Consider the following 19,468-nt stretch of genomic DNA (forward strand, 5'->3'; position numbering starts at 1 on the left):
GCAAAATGGAAAGTCTGCAATGAATTGCGATGAGCATATTGTATGCATTATTTGAGGTTTGCAGTGTTCGTGTCATTTCATTGAGCGGCATTCTGGTGCATTAATTAAGCAATCGATCGCATTGAATGAACCACAATGCAATGCAACATTCTAAACATAGCGCAAGGGCAAGTTATGTAACTGAACGTCTGATCTATAACGGCGACCATTACGCTCCGTGAATTGTGACCGGACAGTCTATTCATGTCCCACCTCTGATGACGATTCGTTTGCGTGTATTTCCCTGTTTTATTTTTGGTGGTGTCTGTTCATCGAGCTGGAGATTCGTGCGCTACACACAAGAACGTCTCGATACAAATTTACAAAAACTCAACACGGAAATGTAACTATACACTGACTGGGCTCAGAATGACTGAGCTGCGCCGCCCCGAAGCCGCGGTGGCGTCACTCCCTGGATACAGTGATGACGTCACTATTAGGTGTCGTGATGACTTCACTGCCGAGTGGGCTACACCGGAGAACTCTGAGACACAAGCCATCGGTGACCTGACGGAAGGTTCAGCTGCGGACAGGCATCCTTAGTGAAAGCACTTGTTCAAGTGAATAGTGCTCTCGCTTAGAAAAATAGTCTGCTCTGCATTTGACACACCGTCACTCAGGTCACCCATGGTTTGTTTCAGGGTTCGGATTCGATGAGCTCAAGCCTTGCTGTTCGGGGCATACCGGCAGTTTCGTCCGCACTCTATCCCAAAGTTCCTCACACTCTAACCCGGGTGTGGCGCTTCCCCGGCTCCCGATGACAGCGTGCAATCTCAGATGGCGGTGCTCCCTTCTCTCCCCGCGGTGCTTCTCTTCTCTACCCAGCACTCAGCGCTCGCGCGACGGCCTACAGTACACCAAAACGCCGTAAATGGATCGAAAAGTCGTCTCCCTCCCCCGTATACAACTTGTGAAAGTCGAGAGTGTGCTTCTCGTATTGTCGGCCGCGGGGATATGACTAGGCTGATATGACAGTTATTGGTGCTTTCCACCGCTCGGGACAGCTTCCTACAAGCATGGGACGAGCCGGCGCACACCGTTGCTTTTTTTTCTGAAAATTTAGCTTCGGCCGCCGAGAGGTGTCTATATCACACACGTTGTCATGACTACCGACCGATAGCTCCACTGCGGATTCCGCTCACGGCGCCGAGTTTAGTTCGGCGAGCCGGCAGGGCGAGGGTCGATCACTATTAAAGCCATCTTCTACCTAAGTTATGTGCTCTGGCGCGGCGGCGCAGGATGAGACACAGTCCTAGCCAGCAGGCACAGGGGCACGCACACGCGCAGATACGCACAAACGCACACACGCAACAAGCTAGGAACGCACTCGACACGCTCCGAACACGCACACACACGCATAAACAGACGTCGCCCGCACCGCACTGCACACAGCGCACAAAGCAGCGGCCCGCGCGGTCGCGATAGCTCCTGCATCTACACAGTTTTGTCCGGTTGTGCGATGCGGCGGGCTTCTCATACTGACACACACGTCTCACAGTGTGCAAGACACGCAGTATGTGCACGCGCTCGCACGGTCACGTTCACCGAAACTGTGGCGTCTCTCGGTGGCGGCGGCTGACGCCCACTTGGCTCACTCGCAGCGAGTTAGTGAGTGGAGTTTTGGAGTTAGTGACTACACTGATGCGGGCTCTCCGCTGTCCAGAGGGTGACGGATGTGACACAGGTAAATGCAGTTAGTCACACCGCTCACACTGAAGTGCACGGACGCGCTGGGTCGCGATTCCGCTCTCGATACTCGAGCGGGCCGCGGTCTGCCCTCGAGCACACGCGACTCGCAGTTACACCGGGAGCGATCGTCGTCTGGAGCCTCGAGTCGGGTTGGAGTCGGGTCGGGATCTGTGCAGGTTCCATGGACTCCAACTCTTCCGAAGACTCCAACGACTCCATGACTCGCGGTTCACGCGCCGAGTGAGCAGCTGTCGGCGAGCGCTCGTCGCCTCCTGAAGCAGCTCCGGTCGCGTTCGAGCGGCCGCTTCAGTCACTTGCTCACCGACGTTTGCCACCGTACGGAGACGTTAACCGCCGATCGGTTGAACCCGGCGCGGTACATCTCCGCTAAGACGGCCAAGAAGCGAGCCTTGTTGGCGTCGAGCCGCTCAGATGACCAAGAAGCGAGCCCAGCCGGCTAGCCGGTCGGCCGCCGCCACCGCTGCCGCAACCGCTGACTCCTGGGCAGGTCGGCTGGGGTCAGCCGACCTCGCCCCCCTGCGGCGGCGCCACCCCTCACACGAACCACTCATCCTTCTGGCCGGCGGGGTCGCTGAAACGCAGCCAAATGTCACCGGTCACGACCTTGGCCTGCACGGGGGGATGCGAGTGGAGAGGTCGCAATCCTTGTGGCCAAAAGGTCACAGAGTCTTGCTTCTACTACAGATTGAAGGGGTAGGAATAAGGGTCAAAGACCACCACACCACAATTCAGTAGAGAAAGGTCAGGAGCAAGCCTTTGTAGGTCACCAAGGTCATCCAGTCACACAGAAGTTAAAAGGTTCATAGTAAAAGCTACTGGAAACAAATTACTGTTGAAAATGACGGTTGCTCTATGTGCTCCTGCGTAACCTACAGCAAACGAGCACTCAGAGCAGGAAGCTTCGTGGGTCAAAAGTCGCCAAAAGGCGTCAAAATTCGAAGTGTGTTATATGTTTGTCAAAGCTGGTGGACCATTCATCAGGTTGAGGCGTGTTCATTTTGACAACGTCTGTCATACCATGTCATATATCCTACATGGTAGCACCTGAATCCTGAATCAACACCCATTTCTGTCATTAAAGGGACCCTCCCACCTTCAAAAAAGTTAATGAATTGGCATGAAAGTGATGTCGCTCGGTTCAGAAAGAGCAAAAACGAATATCTACCAAATTTCATCGAAAAATATTCACCAGTTTTCAAGATATTAGACTTTTACTTTTGTTTACTTTTTGGGATCTCCGCTGTTCCTAGCGACTTTATTTGAAAGTGCGGCATTTGTTGCGCGCAAAGCAGCGTATACCACCGCGTGCTACAAAACGTTTTAGTCAAACATTTAACGGACGTTCGAAAGCCTGATGACGTCATCAGATACCCGTAATGGTTAAGAGATAGGGACCACGCTGGTCCCACCCTGCAAGTAAAGGGAAGAAATTTCTTGAACACCATAAAGCTGCGGGGGTTGCGACCAGGATAAATGGTGGTTTCTGAGCCTGGCCGCAAACTTGGCTATCTCAACTCAAAACTAATGTTAAGGTGGGAGAGTCCCTTTAACGCTCCTGTCGACTCGAATGACCTCGCCGCTCCCAACCTTGGAATGACGCGGCATAGGGTTACAAGGGAGCGGAAGGAGTAAATCAGGGAGAGCGCCGGCGGATTTCGGCTGAAATGGGCCGCTCAGAGTTTAGCAGTTAGGTGCAATATATGGGAGTGGTAGCCTCACTGCTAGTCTGAGGTAACACAGCGCAGACCAGTCATTAGCACGTCATCGCTATGAAATGCATAAAGAGTTGGCGAAATTTCATATTTGGTTTGTTATATTGAAAATGAGGGACGGTTAATTAAGGATAATTTTGATATCTAATTATTTTGAACAAAGCGTTCAACTCGCGGGCCAAGTTTGTTTCATCAGCGGAACGGAACAAAGCGGGTCAAGATTCTCATTTCACACAGGGAAGAACAATTCCTTCAATTTCGTCTGTGGTGACGCTAGCACATTAGCAAAAATTGCAGAATGTTGAGGATACATTTAACGTTCTTCAGTTTCGTTACGTTAGTTTACATGTATTATCACTGAGATTCGATATCACGGCCACAGTCGTGTCCTTGACATCATCACCGATGACCTTGACCTGCGGCGAGGTCACTCTGCGCTCACCCACCTGTCTGACCCCGGCGTTTTGACCTTGACGGTGAGCAGTGCGCGCTGAGAGGGAACCCCGTCCATACCGCAGGGTGGAGCCAGTTTTCCGAAAACGGCTGCTTCTCGGTGCCTGCCCGAGTGCCGTTCGAGCCCGAGTAGTTCACGGAAGCCACTGTGAACAGCAAGAAAGAACACGGTTTGAGTTCCGGTACAACAGATTAATCCACAATCTGTGCTCGCTGAAGTGTTGCAAAACAATAATAATGGCGTTGCATGTGCGTATCTCGAGGATACAGGAAGTTAATCGGACTTCTTTTGCTAATCCTCACTAAGCTGGTGGCTCTAACTAACATCTCGGAGATTTCCGGGATTACGGTACACTCCACGCAGCCATTATAACCTCGTCGTCGCGGGTACTTCAGTATAATCCGTCCTTAAATCGACTGTTTCCGGACCTTCAAACCAGGCGGTGACGCTCAGAGTCGTCTGGTGTGCGCGAAGTCAGAGATTGTTGAGCCGTGGTTGTGATTGTGACAGCCAGAGTGAGCCATCAGTGGCAGGTAGAGTGACCCCTGGGCCCTGACCCATTCGAGACAGCTGGACTGAGCTATGAGTGACAACCTGAATGAGCCATCAGTTGGAGCTCAAACTGAGCCGTCCCCGGAGATGAGCCGAGAAAATCTGGCTAATCCGACCGTCTTTGAAACGAGTCGAGTCTGCTGCTGACGAGCCGGCGCTTTTCGAAGTGAGGGACATTGTAACGCAGCGGCGATTCAGTATGTGATCCAGCTTTGTCTCAATCGCTCTGCCGCCGTTAGACAACCTTGTCTCAGTTGTGACTCAGTCGTGGGTCAGTCGTGACTAAGCTGTGACTCAGCTGTAACCTGGCGACCTGTAAACCAGCTGTGAAATGTGAAAACAAATAAAGAGCTCGGAAAACTGCGAAGACTTTGCATCTATCCACAGCTGACCCAGCAAATGGATATGGATATGTTGGTGACTCGAGCGATTCTCCGACCGAGGTCATAGCATAGCTCGGACCTCCGTCCTTAGGTGAGTTATGTCTTATCGGTGACGATAACTCCGACGGAAATGACGGCGAGATGGAAGCATTGGCGACCGGATAGTAAGTCCTTCGTCCGCTTTGCATCCGATGTCGAGAAGTGCGTTCTTCCAGTACCCGTCATCTTGTCCCATTGATTTGCGCGAGTGCCGGCGACATTTCTGTGCTCTGAAGTATTGTCGAGGCCGCCAGCAGAAGATGGGGTCGTTGGCCAGAGAGGCGAGGGGGCTGGTGAGGTAGAGGAAGACGGAGAGAGGTGCAGGGGTGAAGGAGGAAGCTGGTGTAAAGATGAAGGATGGGAATAAAATGAGGTTATGATGATGCAATGCAACCACCAGTATGTGCTTTTGTGGCCAGATTCGACCATTATCACGGTGCGGAGCTATTTAAAGAAGTTTATTAACGAGCAATCTGCAATTATATCCAATTGAAAATATAGGACAAATAGTTTCTGGTAGTTTTCTGGCAGGTCATGTCCTAGCAATTCATATACATATATTGTGATCATACGTTGTCTCCAAAATATATAAATGAATATGTGCTGGTGGTTCGGTTGCCGGTTTACGAGTGCAATCTGCAGCGGCCCGGTGAGGCGCGGCCCTTGCAGCCACCTCGGAAGCCTCGCGGTGCAGTGGCGGCGCTGCAGCAGCCAGGCGCGGCGGGGAGCATGAATAAATCGCCAGCCGGGGACCGGGATGGCGTCAGAGACCGGAGACAGTGGTCAGCAGGGTCAGACAGTCTACTCCGCACTCCGCAGGCTACACTACTCCGCACCCGACGGCGGTGAGGGGCGACCATAGTGACCATAGCTCAAGGGCTGTAGAGTGTAGAGTCCTTCCTACAGAACGGCGTCTCGAATGCGAGTAAATGCATGAAGTTTCTCTGCTCCTCTACAAAGGGGATACACCGTTGGACAAGACCAATCGTTTTGCAGAGTGGCATGGAACAAAAGCTCGTGTCTGGTGGTGTTCAGTCTCATCTGACTTGTAATGCTGGTGTCTGCGGTCGGGCCGGTATTCCTGCGTCCCCCGCTGCGCCGCCGGTAGTGGCAGCAGCGATGACGATTGTGACGGTGACGGCAGCGTTGACGCCGAGTGTCGGATCGGCCCGGCTCGGCCCGGTGGCCCGTTTGGGGGTGCCTCTCACCCTCGACAGCCGCCGGGAAGTATCGATCCCACACCGTACCCAGCCGCGGCACAGCGTACCGGCCGGCGCCGCGATGGCGTCCTTTGTGGAATGCCGTCGGCACCCCGGCACTGTTCACGGGCACTGTCGTGTCAGCATGTGCCCGTGAACTGTCCCGGCTCAGAGGTGGGAGAGCCCAGGGTTTGTGCAAGGATGAGGCATGTTGCTTTTGTTTTTGTTTGGTTTCGATTGGGTGCGCTGGTGTGTACTATGAAATGCAATCTGCTGATTCATTCTCTTGACCATTGCTTGGGTACATGATGTATGAGCTGAAAACTTCTAGCGAATAGGTCGACGACATGGCACCGTTCCAGCTGGAATTGAAAAAGTTGGAGTCCCACTTCAATAGATTCGCAACTGCATGAATGCATGTAATTTACTACTTAGGTACTGCATGTACGGATTAATAAATGGAGCAAGGCATCCGCTATGCTGAGTGCAGTTCTTTATCGTTTGCTTTGAATAAGACTTTTACAGCAGTAAAATCATAAAATGGATGCTATTACGACAATGAAATGACAAATGCCAACCGATAAGCAACCTAATTTCTTTCGTCCGCGTTGAGGGAATTCCCTTCACCAAGAGATGTGCTTCTGAGTTGCTGATGAGAAACATGATGCATATGAACGCTTTGAGATTACGCGATTGATTGCCAGTTTTGGAAAAGAACTACATCGTTCAGAAATATTGCATTTAGGCTGGACCATGGATGATGCAACTTCGTCAGTTCTGGTATGTCAAGCACTCTGCTGCATTTAGGGTAGGTCGGCCGTTGGAATTCGCTTTCTTTTGCGTATACCTTTGGACCGTTCGCCTAAAAATGGTACTGATAATTATAATAAAATAAAGCCGGGGAACTGAAGCTTTTTTGTAGAGGATAGTTGAGGTTTTACAGTAGGTTGAGGCTAGTACATTCATTCAACAAGGGAAGCTTATTTTCCTTTTAATGCACGGGGTTTTCATAAATTTGTGGATGCTACAATTACTTAGCCATGCCGAGGTCTGTGGTTTAGGACAAACGTTCACAATTTTGCATGACGTAGATGTTCATTTTGTTCCGAGAGATTAAAACTTGAACGAAGTTACCGGTCATAGGGAACTGGCATACCCAGATACCCTGGGCAGGGTATTTTCATTAAAAACTCTCACCGCAAGTAAACTTTCTCGCCTCAAGAAAATCTCCCAGCTTGCAGAATGCTCCTGAACTTCCTATTGATTGCGTTTGCCGGCTTTGCACACTTTGCAACTCGAGAGTTCACGTGGAAGACTTCATAGCGAAGCGCAGTAGAAATGTACGCTATTTCGCCTCCCTCCCCCTCCAGCCTTCCCCGCCCCTTCCCCCAGACACTTACTCTGGTAGGTGTTGTTGACTGTTCCGTTGTTTGGATGACGTTGGCGCCGGCGGCGGCGGCGGCACAGGCAGACGATGACGCTGATGACGACGATTATGATGACGCCCGCGACGCCGGCGGCCGCGCCCAGGAACATGGTCTGATCCAGACCAAACATGGTCCCCAGGCCGGCGTCTGGCGAAAGAAGTCACGCAAAAGTCAACTAAGGGTGTATTGTACATTTACAGTGGTGCGTACCGACCGTGGTAGAGACGATCGCACTCAGTTAATGAACGTTTGCATTGAACTAAGCACGGTAAAACATGTTTTTGTTGTTGTTTGTCTGTTGTCGATCCAATATTCCCTGCCTAGATCCACTTACAATTGCACACACTACAGCGTCAAAGTTAGCGGACTGCACAATTTGCATCTTCATCGGACACCATTCACCAGTCACAACAAAAAATAGAAGTCACAATCCCGAGCTGGGGCAAGTTGACAGCTGCGTCTGTCGCGGGCTATATTGATGTCTAGACGTACGGGTGGTCAATGCCTTTGAATGGTTGTCATGACAAGAAATGTCTGAGAAAACATAAAAAATTGCATTAGATTTACGGAGCCTGCTGCGTTGGCATTGAAGATGCTGCCTGTAAGTTATCGATGATAGGAATAAGCCATCAAAAAAGAACCTAGATACTATTCCTTCATTTATTTCTTATCGCTAGCACACAGACGAGCATTTCTTACGAAATGGTCATTCAGACTTAATTCGATTCGATATCGCTGGGCGCTAACATTTAACTGAACTCCTTTGAGTAATGATGATTCTGTTTTGTAAAAGCATTCGACTCTTCAAAGTCAAAGTCAAAGTCAAAGTCATTTATTAGAATTCTTCCACGGGGTGGGTATTAAGAATCCGGTCAGGAATGTGACATGGTGACATAGGAGCTAAGTGAGACCCAATTAAAAATATATGATGCTGATACAATGGCAAAAGCTACGTTAAAACACATCGACGATTACATTAAAACACTCGCGAACGCATCATCCGCATGTAAGAAGTTGACATCAGCAGGTTGACATTCTAAAATCAGGTGCCTATGGCGGTGCCCTTCGCATTCCACGATGCTGCCGCTCTATATGCAAACTCCCGCTGAGTTCTTGCGAGCCGCCACTTCGGGAGCTGCAACTTCCCGGCTGCTACCGCGCGAGTGTCACGTGACGACACTTCGGCCCGGCGGGTGAACATGGCCGACATCGCTGGGGGACATTGGTCATTATACAGGGCTCTCTGGACGTGAACATGATCATGGCGGCGCAGCATCACATCCACCCTCTCCCAACTAAGCGACTCCAACGCCGGCGATATATGCTCGGACCGTCGTGTCCCGGTCACAAGTCTGGCGGCGAAGTTCATCGTCTTTTGGACGCGCTGCATTTGACACTTGGCGGCTCCTCCCCAGACGGACAGGCAATACTGAATGTGTGGGAACACGTGGGCTTGGACTAAGAGTTTAAGGACGTCAGGTGTGAGGTGGTGCCGGATTTTGTGGAGGGATGCGAGGATGGAGTTGCAGCGACGCACAACCATGGTTATGTGGGGATCCCACGTCAGGTGTCGGTCGAGCAGCACACCCAAAATTTTGACGGTCTGACTTGGCCGAATGTCGTTGTGACTCTTTCGGTCACCATAGAGCGCCTTGCCTCCTACAGTGCTGTAGCTAGGTCGCTTGCTACACGCTAGTCCGAACGTCTCTTCCCCCTGGACAGCGCTCGGCGTCCCTGCCCCGGTCGAGCCCAGGTGAGCCGGCCGCCGGCACTGACTCAAAGCTGCCGCGGCTCGGCGGCTGGCGCAGCTCGCCGATTTACGAGCTAGCCGTGCAGCCCGGCCGGCGAGTGTGCACCGAGCTGCCGCAGCTCAGCCCGAGAACGGCCGGCGGCTTTTGGAGAGCTGCAGCCCGCAGGTGACCGTCCCTGGTGGCTGAGATCCCAGGTACTGGTCAACGCAACACGGACGTCGACAATTGGCAAAGCTGGCTGCTTTGTCGTTAGCGTGTGCAGGTACTGGTCAACGCAACACGGACGTTGGCGATTGTCAAACATTGTTGTATTACTTGCTGCTGTTTTCCAGTGATAAATTGTGAAGCGTTAAATCGTAGTTCTTTGTGTAACTTGTTGAATATCTATACCTACTATAATCAAGCTTTAATATGATTATGTTCATTCGGTTGTCGGCTTTATCATAAACACCAAATTGCAGCGAGCAGAAAGTCTCTGATCGAACCAGCGTTCCGTTCCGCAACGCTTCCGTGTCATGCGGAACAGTCTACGTTCCAGGCATTACGGCTCGGTCCGCAGTGAATGGGCGATTTGGACACAGCGTGGCCGCGGTCAATTCCGATCTTTGTTATGTGGCGGAGACTTGTTTGTTGGGTTTTGTAGGCGCGTCGGCAGGGAGATCATTATGCATGTGTGGTAGCTAGTGATTCTGACTGGTCGACTGCACTGACAGCCGTTCTTCTAATAGCCGCAAACTGGCTTTGTGTTGAGTCTTTAGAGTGAGAATGACAAACCTGTGAGAATTGTTGTGAGAATGTGAGAATGAGTGAGAATGTTGTTTATTTTCATGACGATGCAGTGTAAATGTGTATATCCCAAACTGTGCATAAACTATGATCTTCATTGCTAAAACCGGGAAACAACAGGAGAGTCACCCACTTGACCTTGCTCGTACCGCATACGCCTTTTGTGTCCGGCTAGCCCGTTATTCTTGGCCGTCTTGGAGTGAGGCCTCTGAAGTAGCATTAATTAGCCTATCAAGCCATTCGGTGACTCAGATGTCATCAGATGCCCGGGCAGTGCAGTCTGCCGGCCGGGATATATGCCCCGACCGGTAATTACTCGAGTCAAGGCCGCCTAATTTTAGCCCTGGGAAGACCTAGGAAGGTCCGTATAGCTCTAAATTTGCTAGTGGTGGATGGGAAGTAAATGAATTGACGTTCATTGAATGGAAAACATGAGTCATGACAATACATGCTCTTATTTAACATGCATGTGAAGAATGGCTGTAAAATGTCCATTCAAATGGACCGGTTTTTCGACGACGTAATAAAGCATGACTGTAAAAAGGTAACATCCATCGTAAGCACCTACTTTAATCAGCGGCCAAATAAATAATGATACACGCAACGGATGAGGCAACAAGCCATTCAGCCGAGCAGGGCCAGTTAAAGGCCTTCAAACGCTCTCTGACGGGACTATATATTACACAGAGCCGTAACTGGTGACCTTTACCGTTCGTTACCCGCGGCCGTGGCGCTCATAAAATCAGCACACCGGAAACGGCAGCAAACACTTTGGTCGGGTTATCTGAGCGGCACTCTGTGGCTGATAAATGCAGTACATGTGCCACAAATCTAATGCGTAGGTATTATACTTGTGGCAGGTATTTAATAGTTATTAGATTTGTAGGTATTATTCATCTAAATATTATGCGATAAAAGGTCTGTCACACGGAATTTAGAAGTGCAGCTTGCATGGCGTTTATTGCAGTTTTTTGCAAGCATGACAAATGAAAGGATCAGTGTTTATCTACATATGTGTTTATCTACATACGTTTATCTACGTATCTACATACATACTAGGTACATACATACAGTTTTATACTGTGATATTGACATATTTTACGATCGGATGCACCTTCTATGGCATTAACTTAACAAAAATGATAATTTTAAAAGCGATCGACTCCGCCTCTCGCTCCATTTCATCCGCGTTCCCCAACGCACCCTTCCGTGCTCTGTCCATACAAACTTTCTGAGTCAATTCAGTAGCAGTTCGATCCTCGGCAAAAGAACGGATCTCACAGGCCTCGGCTTTGTGCGTGAAATTCCCAGCCCTGCGATTTGAAGGGAGATGAATAAGGAGACCGTCTTCGTGATGTGATATTCGTAAATAGATAGGTTTAGGTAGATAACGATATCATATTTTGATGTGCATGGGTGATGCAACTCGTGGCGTACTCATTGTATCCAAAGTTACCGAAGAGAGTGTACAATTCACGAGGTCTTTTTTGTTACGTTGTGATTAAATTAACTGAGCGTTGAAGTGGTATCGCGGCCTCTTCCGAGCGCCATGACTGTCACCCCTCACCACAGCCTATTTTCCTCCTACAGAAGTATCTACTACGTACTTTTTTTGCAACATGAGAACATGAGCTTACATAACGTTGTCCTCGGTATTCATGCCGCGGGCAATTATCCTTGTTGTATCCTTGTAAGCACAGCGTTTTTCACTAACCACATGACACGCCTCTACAATCCCTCACTGAGTGGGTATCCACAGGTCCATCGGTGGCCCGCCGAGCCGTCCGACCCCCCGCTGCGTCCCCGTTCAGTTACTGGCCGCGTTCAGAGCCGACGTTCGATTCCCCGGTGCCACTCAAACCGGCCAAGCGAGTTTGAGAGCCGCACTTGATCGGGGTCTGGTCGGCGGTCGGCACGCATCGATTAGGGCTGTTTGCTGGGGTTACGCGGCCACCGGCGGTCGGCGGCGGCCAACGCCTTCCCGGCACGGAGCGGGCGCGATCGAAAACTGTTCGCCCCACCCTGCCCTCGCCCTCGCCCTCGCCCCTGCTCCTCCGCCATCGTCATCGCCGCCAACGCCGCCCCCGTCCGCCCTCAGTCCTCAGCGCCCCCATTCGTGCCACCCGCCGTTCCAAACCCCGCCCGACTTCCGCCCTAACCCCTGCATCATTACCGTCGCTCCATCGCCACCCACGGGCTTCCACAGACCACAATGGTGGCCCACCCACGCTGTCTCGACGCCCCATAGACTGCACTACCTTGTTACCGGTTTAACCGCTTCAGCAGTGGCTTATGCTCCTCCCCACTCACCCCCTGAGCTGCCTACGCACTGGCACCTCGCCTTTGTACTTCCTGTATGCACACGTGAAATGTGGCTCCTGTGGACCGTAGGGCCTCATGTCCGCCCAACCCCGCTGCGATTCTGCGCCGCCCCCGCTCCGCCCGAATCCGGCCCGTAGCGAAGCGTGCGGCGGCAATGCACGGAATGTCCAATGTTGCGGGGTGGAATTACGGCCATCATTTGGCTGTAATACAGGGGAAGCCCACAGGTCGTGGGTGTAATGGCTGCCGTATCAGTCAGGTGACAATGACAGTGTTGAATGTCGATACTTAAGTTGATGTTGATGTTGAATGTTAACAGTTTGTAAGAGAGAAAGTAGCCGATAAATAAACATTGTAGTGCAAGGTGATGACAAGCTTTCGATTGCAATCAAGTTCATGATACCTATTTACCAGATTGGCTTGATTAAAAATGCATACATATTATTACCTGTGTTCTGACAAAGCTTTGCTGAGAAGCGAACGACTGGCGGACGCATTGCGCTTTGCGCGGCAGTATGTCTGGTTTGAGGTTCACAGCACATAAGAAACGGTCCGTGGCACTGCCCCGTGTCCTGTCGTCGACTCACACACGGGTGGCGACAGCGAACAGATTGGACCTGTCGCCAGAGTTCGATTGATTGTGGTCACAGGCGTCAGCCGACCGGCGCTACTGACCGCAACGGCGACACACGGACGTTCAATATTTCAGCGGAGCGCGCCCGAGGCTCGTTACCTGTTAGTGCACAACGTGTGCCAATGGTGATCACTCACCAATGGTGATCCGTTAGGCGGCACGGCCGGACATCGATAGCAGCGCCTCTATCGGTCACTAGGGAAAGCTGGCCTGTAGGCGACGAAATACCGGCTGAGTTGTCACACGTTGAATAGGTTTATAGACATCCGTCTTGTGAAAAAGTTGAACTTTTGTTATCACTAACTATTTCTACAGGCAATTTTAGAAGTGTCTTCACATAGATTATAAAACCGTTTAGATTATTGTATTCACTTCAAGCCTTCCCTATTGTTCTTGATGATGCGGGAACTATTTTATTTCTAATTAGTGTTTCTAGCTTAGTAAAAGAACATATTGTGCAAACGATGAAAAAAGCATAAATGGAAGATTTTAAATGCAATTTTCTCTAACAATTAATGGTAAATTCTCTACATATCAAGGAAAGGGTGCATGCTAACTGATAATTTAAAGTTCTTGGGGCAAGTTACTTTCTTCTTTTCTTACGTCTCCCCAATGGCCGCGAATACACCTGTGATAACGCCTATGGCATAGTACAGTGCACTGGTGGTGTGTGCACTATGCGGTAGCCAATCTATAGAGCTCCAGCTGTAACCACGGGCGATTGGAGAGCAAAGCTGAGTGCGGCCTCAGGTGTTCCTCCTCAATTGGTGGCCGATCGGGTCTAAGAGGCCCCCAGGGGATGGCGGTAGTACGCGTTGAGAAGATATCGTGGCAAGTTGAGATCGGTGCGCCAACTCGGACCGTTTAATGTGTCGCAGAAGTTAGTGACAGCCGCGGCAGTATCATGACAGCAAATCTTTGACAGGCCCCGGCGTACAGGCACTGAGAGCATGGGCGCTTGAAGAAATGTGCTGTCCGACATCTATTTTAAGAAGGCTTTTGCTGATAAAAGTCTTACTTTTAAAAGTCTTCATTTTATGCGAAGGTCTATGGATCAAAACTCTTTCGAGTTGCGTTCGTTTATCTTCCTCATATGGTAAAAGTGTTATGTTAAAAAAAAACTTACTTAGAGGACTGAAGTGAAGAAAGGGGGACGTCGATAAGGCAAATGTCATCGACATGAAGAGGTCGTGACAAACCCATGATTCACTGAGGAATCGTTATCAACGCATGGCTCATCAGGAGCCTGTACCCCATTCAAAACTCATGACTCACCGAGAAGCCGTATCTGACTCTACAGCTCACGGGACTCATTTTTAGACTCACTACTCACCGACACAGCCGGCGATGACCGACTCGTCGCCTCCGTGCAGACAGTGGACCACCCCGTCACACAGCAGGTCACTGGAGATACAGTGGTCGTCGCACAGAAACTGGTCGCACGCTGCCGGTAAGGGAGTGACGTCAGAGAGGGTACAGCGGGGAGGGAGAGAGAGAGAGAGAGAGAGAGAGAGAGAGAGAGAGAGAGAGAGAGAGAGAGAGGGGGGGGACGGACGGACGGAGGGTGAGAGAGGAGGAAGAAGCGATTATGATTTCAGAACGGAAACGACACAGTCGGTGGAACGGACGAGAGCAACGTTTAAAGTTAGATCAGAAACAGACCCGGAAGAATGAGACAGAAGTAACGTATAAGGTAGCACAGCTCGGCAGCAAGAGCCGGACGGTAAGCGTGTTACCTTAAACACTCTCACCCGCCCAGCCGAGTGTCTGAATCCGCGCCGAATCGCTCCATTCAAATGGTATTCTGGCCATCCGCGGGTGCTGAAGTGGGCGATTTATAACCGCTTATCTGACGGTGCTGACACGTCATTTACGCGCGCTTAGCATTGGCCGTGCCCGAAATGTCGCGGCGGCCATCTTTTAGCCGAGTGGACGGCTCGCCGGCTGAGGTGGGGGCTCAGATAGTGTTCTGGCTCTGCCGGGTCTCTGCTGAACCGGGCCAGGATATGAGGCGGCAGTCCATCCTGGCTCAGCCCGCGGGGAGACCTACTTCCGGGACGGCTGGACAGCGGTAGATAAGCCCGGCCACGTGGGGAGGACGGCTGCTTGAGATGTGTTTATATAGAGCGCTATGAAAGGCTCCTTGAAATGCATAAAAACGGCGTTTCCATTATAATATCTACGCAGGTAGGGGTAGAGGTGCGGCATGAGTGCACAATCCTGTATTTTTTGTGCACAAAACTATGAGGTTCACGAACCACGATCCATAAACACCACATGCTGTTTGAACAACTTGCAGCACAATCGATGCCGGTTTTGAGGATACAGCACAGTCCCTTTTACTTCCTGTGCCTCTTCAAGCAATTTAAACACGTTTCGACGAGATAAAAGAGTTCCTGCAGCAGGATTCGATCCGCAGCCTGCACGCTGCCATACTAACCGACCATATCCTTTGTGACGTGTTTGAACGCCGTGATGACCATTCGGAACCCATTTTTGCTGGTGCCCCAGGCGTCCGTTTTGTACTCGAGCGTCAGATGGTTACTCCGAGTGTACAGCGTGCCCACAGACTCCTTCGTGTTTCGACACGACAGGTCCGCCTGCGAAAGGGGAAATCGTGGCAGTTACATGCACGACTTCCAGCTCCATTTACTCAACTGATGCATGAGAAAGTCTGTTTCTGTTACAGGAGAAGAAAAAAAAGCTTAAAAAGGAAATAAGCACCAAAAATCTTGCTTTCCAACGTTTATGTATCTTCAAAAGCTGTTTCAGTTTTTCACCGTTTTCCTCTTTCTTTTTATTGAATTATATGTATAAACCGTTCTGAACACTGGTCTCCTGAGACCGCCTTGATCTAAAATCCCATTAAGTCTGGCTAATCAACAGGGTCCGGTCTCATTTACACACTGCTCATTTCTGCGTCCGTGTGTGAAACTGCCATAATTACTGTACTCCCGTATTTAACATCTTCATGATTAGACTGGAGTAGAACGACGACGCATACAACATGGACGATGAATCCTAAACGTAAGAAGTGTGGAACCAATTATTCTAGACAGGAGACGGTAAGGTGAAGACGGTGATCTCGTTTGGCACTTGGTTACCACAGAGTCACGGACTTTTAACAACTATAGTTGGCCTAACAATGCCATCGCCTATTCCATACCTGTCACGGTTAGGAAGACACAGTTCGTCAGTTGACAGACCTACCTTATACTTTCCATCGATGGCGTGCGCTCCGTCGTGGATGTAGAGGTGGTCGTTACAGTCCAACTGCAGGTAGTCGAACCGCACCATAAACCTCTGTAGAACCGTCTCAGTCTGCAGGGGAGGAGGAGACAAATGTGACGCACACGCGGCGATAGTGGCGCAGCTGGTTCACCGCAGCTGCGCGCCGGTATCAAATGTGGCGCAGTTTGTCAGGGGTGGTGGTTGGGGTGGATGAAGTTCGGTGAGCGGGGACTAGTTGAGTTAATTTAAAAGTTGCACCTATCAAACTGGCCAGATCATATTCCCGCGGCAGGGACCAAGGGCTGCAGATTTGTCTGCTAATGGTTCCACCTTTTGATTTGCGCGGCGTAATCTTACAAATGGTTAGAGCATTGCCGCGAAAACGTTCAGCAGGTACGCAGTAACTTTTGGAAAGACAACCGACAGGTGATTTGATTGAAAGTGGTATGATATGTGATGATAAGACTCCAAACATGCCGACCCACTGACGACTGCTAACTGCGCTGAGACGGAATTGCTTGCAACTACGCCTCGCTGCTAACTACGCTGCGCTTTGAATCACATGCACAAATAAATAAGACAATTCTAAGAAGCTGCATTCTGTCACAAATCTCACCAAATACGAAAGAAAGTCATCTCCCGATACCATAAATAAGACCGCGTTCCCTTCTGACCGCCGCTCGCCGGGTATCCCGCCAGAACGGGCCTCCTAAATCAGCGCCTCCCCACCCGTGGAGCATTATCTGCCCGTTTCTGCCCGTTCTGAGGCTTTTATGGCCGTGTGGTGTAATTTTCTTTTTTCCTGCTCGCCCCGGTCTTCTCGAGATTCGCTTCTTCACGTGCCAACTCCCTCGGGAGCCGCCGGCCGGCCGATTACGGGCGCCAAACTGAAAATGGCTCGCCGGCGGGGCTGCTGCTGCCCGGCCGGCCGGGTCGGTGGCGGCTCTGGCGGCCCGGACGCGGCCTGAGGCCGAGCCGTCGAGCTGCCAAGTAATGCCGTCGGGAGCTGTCTAAATCCGTCAGGAGTGGCGCCGCACAGCCAGGGGAGGCGATACAAACAGGAGGCCACTGGGAGCTGGATCGGAGCGTGGTGGATGACGGCCGTGGACGATGGTGGACGATGGTGGGTTATGGAGCACGGTATTGAAGAGTCCCGAAAGCTAGTGTTGGTTGTGTTAGATCGGTTGAACCTATAGTGATGGACGTCAATTGACAACAATGTATGACGTGTTATAACTTTATCCATTGCCCACCATTGAACAGTTTGTAATGGGATAAATACGTCAGAGGACGTCGGTGGAGTCCCGTGTCCAGCAGTGGACAACTCCTGTAGACTGGACGTGAATTACATCCCATTGGCGTACGGTCCTCCACGGCCGCTCCAGCCGCCGCCACCACGGAAGTCGGCGGCGGCCGACGGGCCCTCCGCAGAATTGGCAATTCCACTTCCGCAGAAGATCTGCGAGCTCGGCCGACCCGGAAAATGGACGGGCAGACCGTGTTTTCGGGAGGAACGGGGTGATTTTAGAGGAGAACCGGCGGAAAAAGGAGCCGGGAGGAAACGGAATCGGCCGGATCAGACGGTCTCACCTGTGTTGTGATTGTTGTGAGTGATTTTTGCGGTATATGAAATAGGACCTATGCTTCGCTCGCATCGGATGCTAAAAAATAATAATAACACCAAGGGCAAATGCTTCAAAATAATGTCTGTATTTAATTAAATAACGTCAACCTATGACGTACTTGACCGCGTTTATTTTCACCGCTTTAGAGCGGTCTGAAGCTTGTGCACGCATTTATCACAACGAGAGGTTCTCTAACGCTCAATCAAATGTCCACCATAAGCGTGTTTTCACTTCCAAATCATGATACTGCTGATGGGTTTTGGTTTAACACACGGTCGAGCTCGTCAGCACGCAGTCTACCGTGATTAAATCTAGTCCTCAGATTCAGACTGCCTGATAGAGGTGTGAGCTATTGGGGCTCATTTATATCGCATTATTCACCCGGGCTTTATTCATTTATTATTCCGATTCATTTATTAGTCAGTCCATTTCAGCACCCGACTACGCTTTGTGTCCAACAGAAAGGCTGAGCGTGGATAGACGTACGCAGATAAAGGAGAAATAGAAATATGTCACGGAAGGAGAAAGGAAAATCGTGAGGTGAAAAGAGACAAATGTGCGTGAAATATGGTATCAATTGTCCCTTCTTCGCCTATGAAGGCTAATTTATTACTTGTAAGACAAAATAAACTAGCCATTAGCCGGCAAATGTTTACATAAATTTTAACTCATATTGGCTGTGTAACTCATATTTTATTTTAAAGTTCCGCAAACCCACTCCAGTCAGTGCCGGTCCATTCGTCCGATCACGTGACTCGCCGCTATGACGTCACAGACCGTGTTGCTCGCCCGCCGCTCGTTGGAGGGGGAGGGGGGAGGTGGTGGGGTTTATAGATGGAGTGAGGCCGTCTTTGCTGACCAGTGTCGGCCTCAATGGTCCACTGAACTCATTGCTCGTGTTCAATGGCCGGCAGACGTCGGCAGGGGCGCGCTCAGGCGAGTCGCCAGGGGGTGTCAGAGGCGGAGTTAGAAATAATGGGGGAGTCACAGTCGGAGTCAAGGATATTGGGAGCGACTGAGGAGGCAAAGGTAGTGAGGGAAGCAGAATGGTCAGAGGAAATGTTTGAGTGGAATTGAAGTGCTGCTTCATGGGCAAGAGAAAGGCTCCGCAATAGAGATTCTGGTTGAAGAGCAAAAGTCAATAAGGAAAACTCTTAACCGCCTATGTGGGAAATATGGCTTTCGAGAAGCAGTATGCATTTCAGCATACATTCGCGGCTCGATTCGCATGCAGCACATGTAGGGCATTCGAAGCATCATCGAACGAGGAAGTAATATAGCCGCCCGGCACATCTCATATACGGCGCTGATGGAAGCCGCGCAGTTGCATCTCGGGGGCCATCGCACCCGGCCCTGCGCTCACCTGAAATGTCAGCTTGCAGTCGAGATTGCGCTCGTTCTTCGAGTGGAGTGTCGCTCCGTCAATGACATGGTTCAGCGTCTGCCGAAACCGGTGCTTGCACAACTCGGATACAGAGTCTGTGAAAGGGAGGACAATTGGGGTCAGTCCTGTGACAACGGGATCTACACAAAGAATGGTGACAGACGCGGGACTAAATTACATGATGGGTGGCGGCCGCCAGGACCCACGGATGACCGCAGGG

The 19,468-nt window shown here is 50.7% G+C and overlaps 1 protein-coding gene across 1 annotated transcript in view; it reads right to left on the minus strand.

Moving 5' to 3' along the window:
• Positions 1-274: 274 nt before the first annotated feature.
• LOC122389713 overlaps positions 275-19,468 on the minus strand; it is a 35,567-nt gene continuing 16,373 nt past the window's right edge. Inside the window, exons 2-8 of the mRNA XM_043382002.1 lie at positions 19,228-19,343; positions 16,219-16,329; positions 15,449-15,608; positions 14,342-14,452; positions 7,489-7,662; positions 3,908-4,060; positions 275-2,320 (exon numbers count right to left, since the gene is read on the minus strand). Coding sequence (XP_043237937.1) covers positions 2,157-2,320; positions 3,908-4,060; positions 7,489-7,662; positions 14,342-14,452; positions 15,449-15,608; positions 16,219-16,329; positions 19,228-19,343 — 989 coding nt within the window. The 3' untranslated portion in view covers positions 275-2,156. The remainder of the gene's footprint in view (positions 2,321-3,907; positions 4,061-7,488; positions 7,663-14,341; positions 14,453-15,448; positions 15,609-16,218; positions 16,330-19,227; positions 19,344-19,468) is intronic.

This window comes from Amphibalanus amphitrite, unplaced genomic scaffold (genome assembly GCF_019059575.1).
Source record: "Amphibalanus amphitrite isolate SeventyFive unplaced genomic scaffold, NRLGWU_Aamphi_draft 000369F_arrow, whole genome shotgun sequence".
Lineage (NCBI taxonomy): Eukaryota > Metazoa > Arthropoda > Thecostraca > Balanomorpha > Balanidae > Amphibalanus > Amphibalanus amphitrite.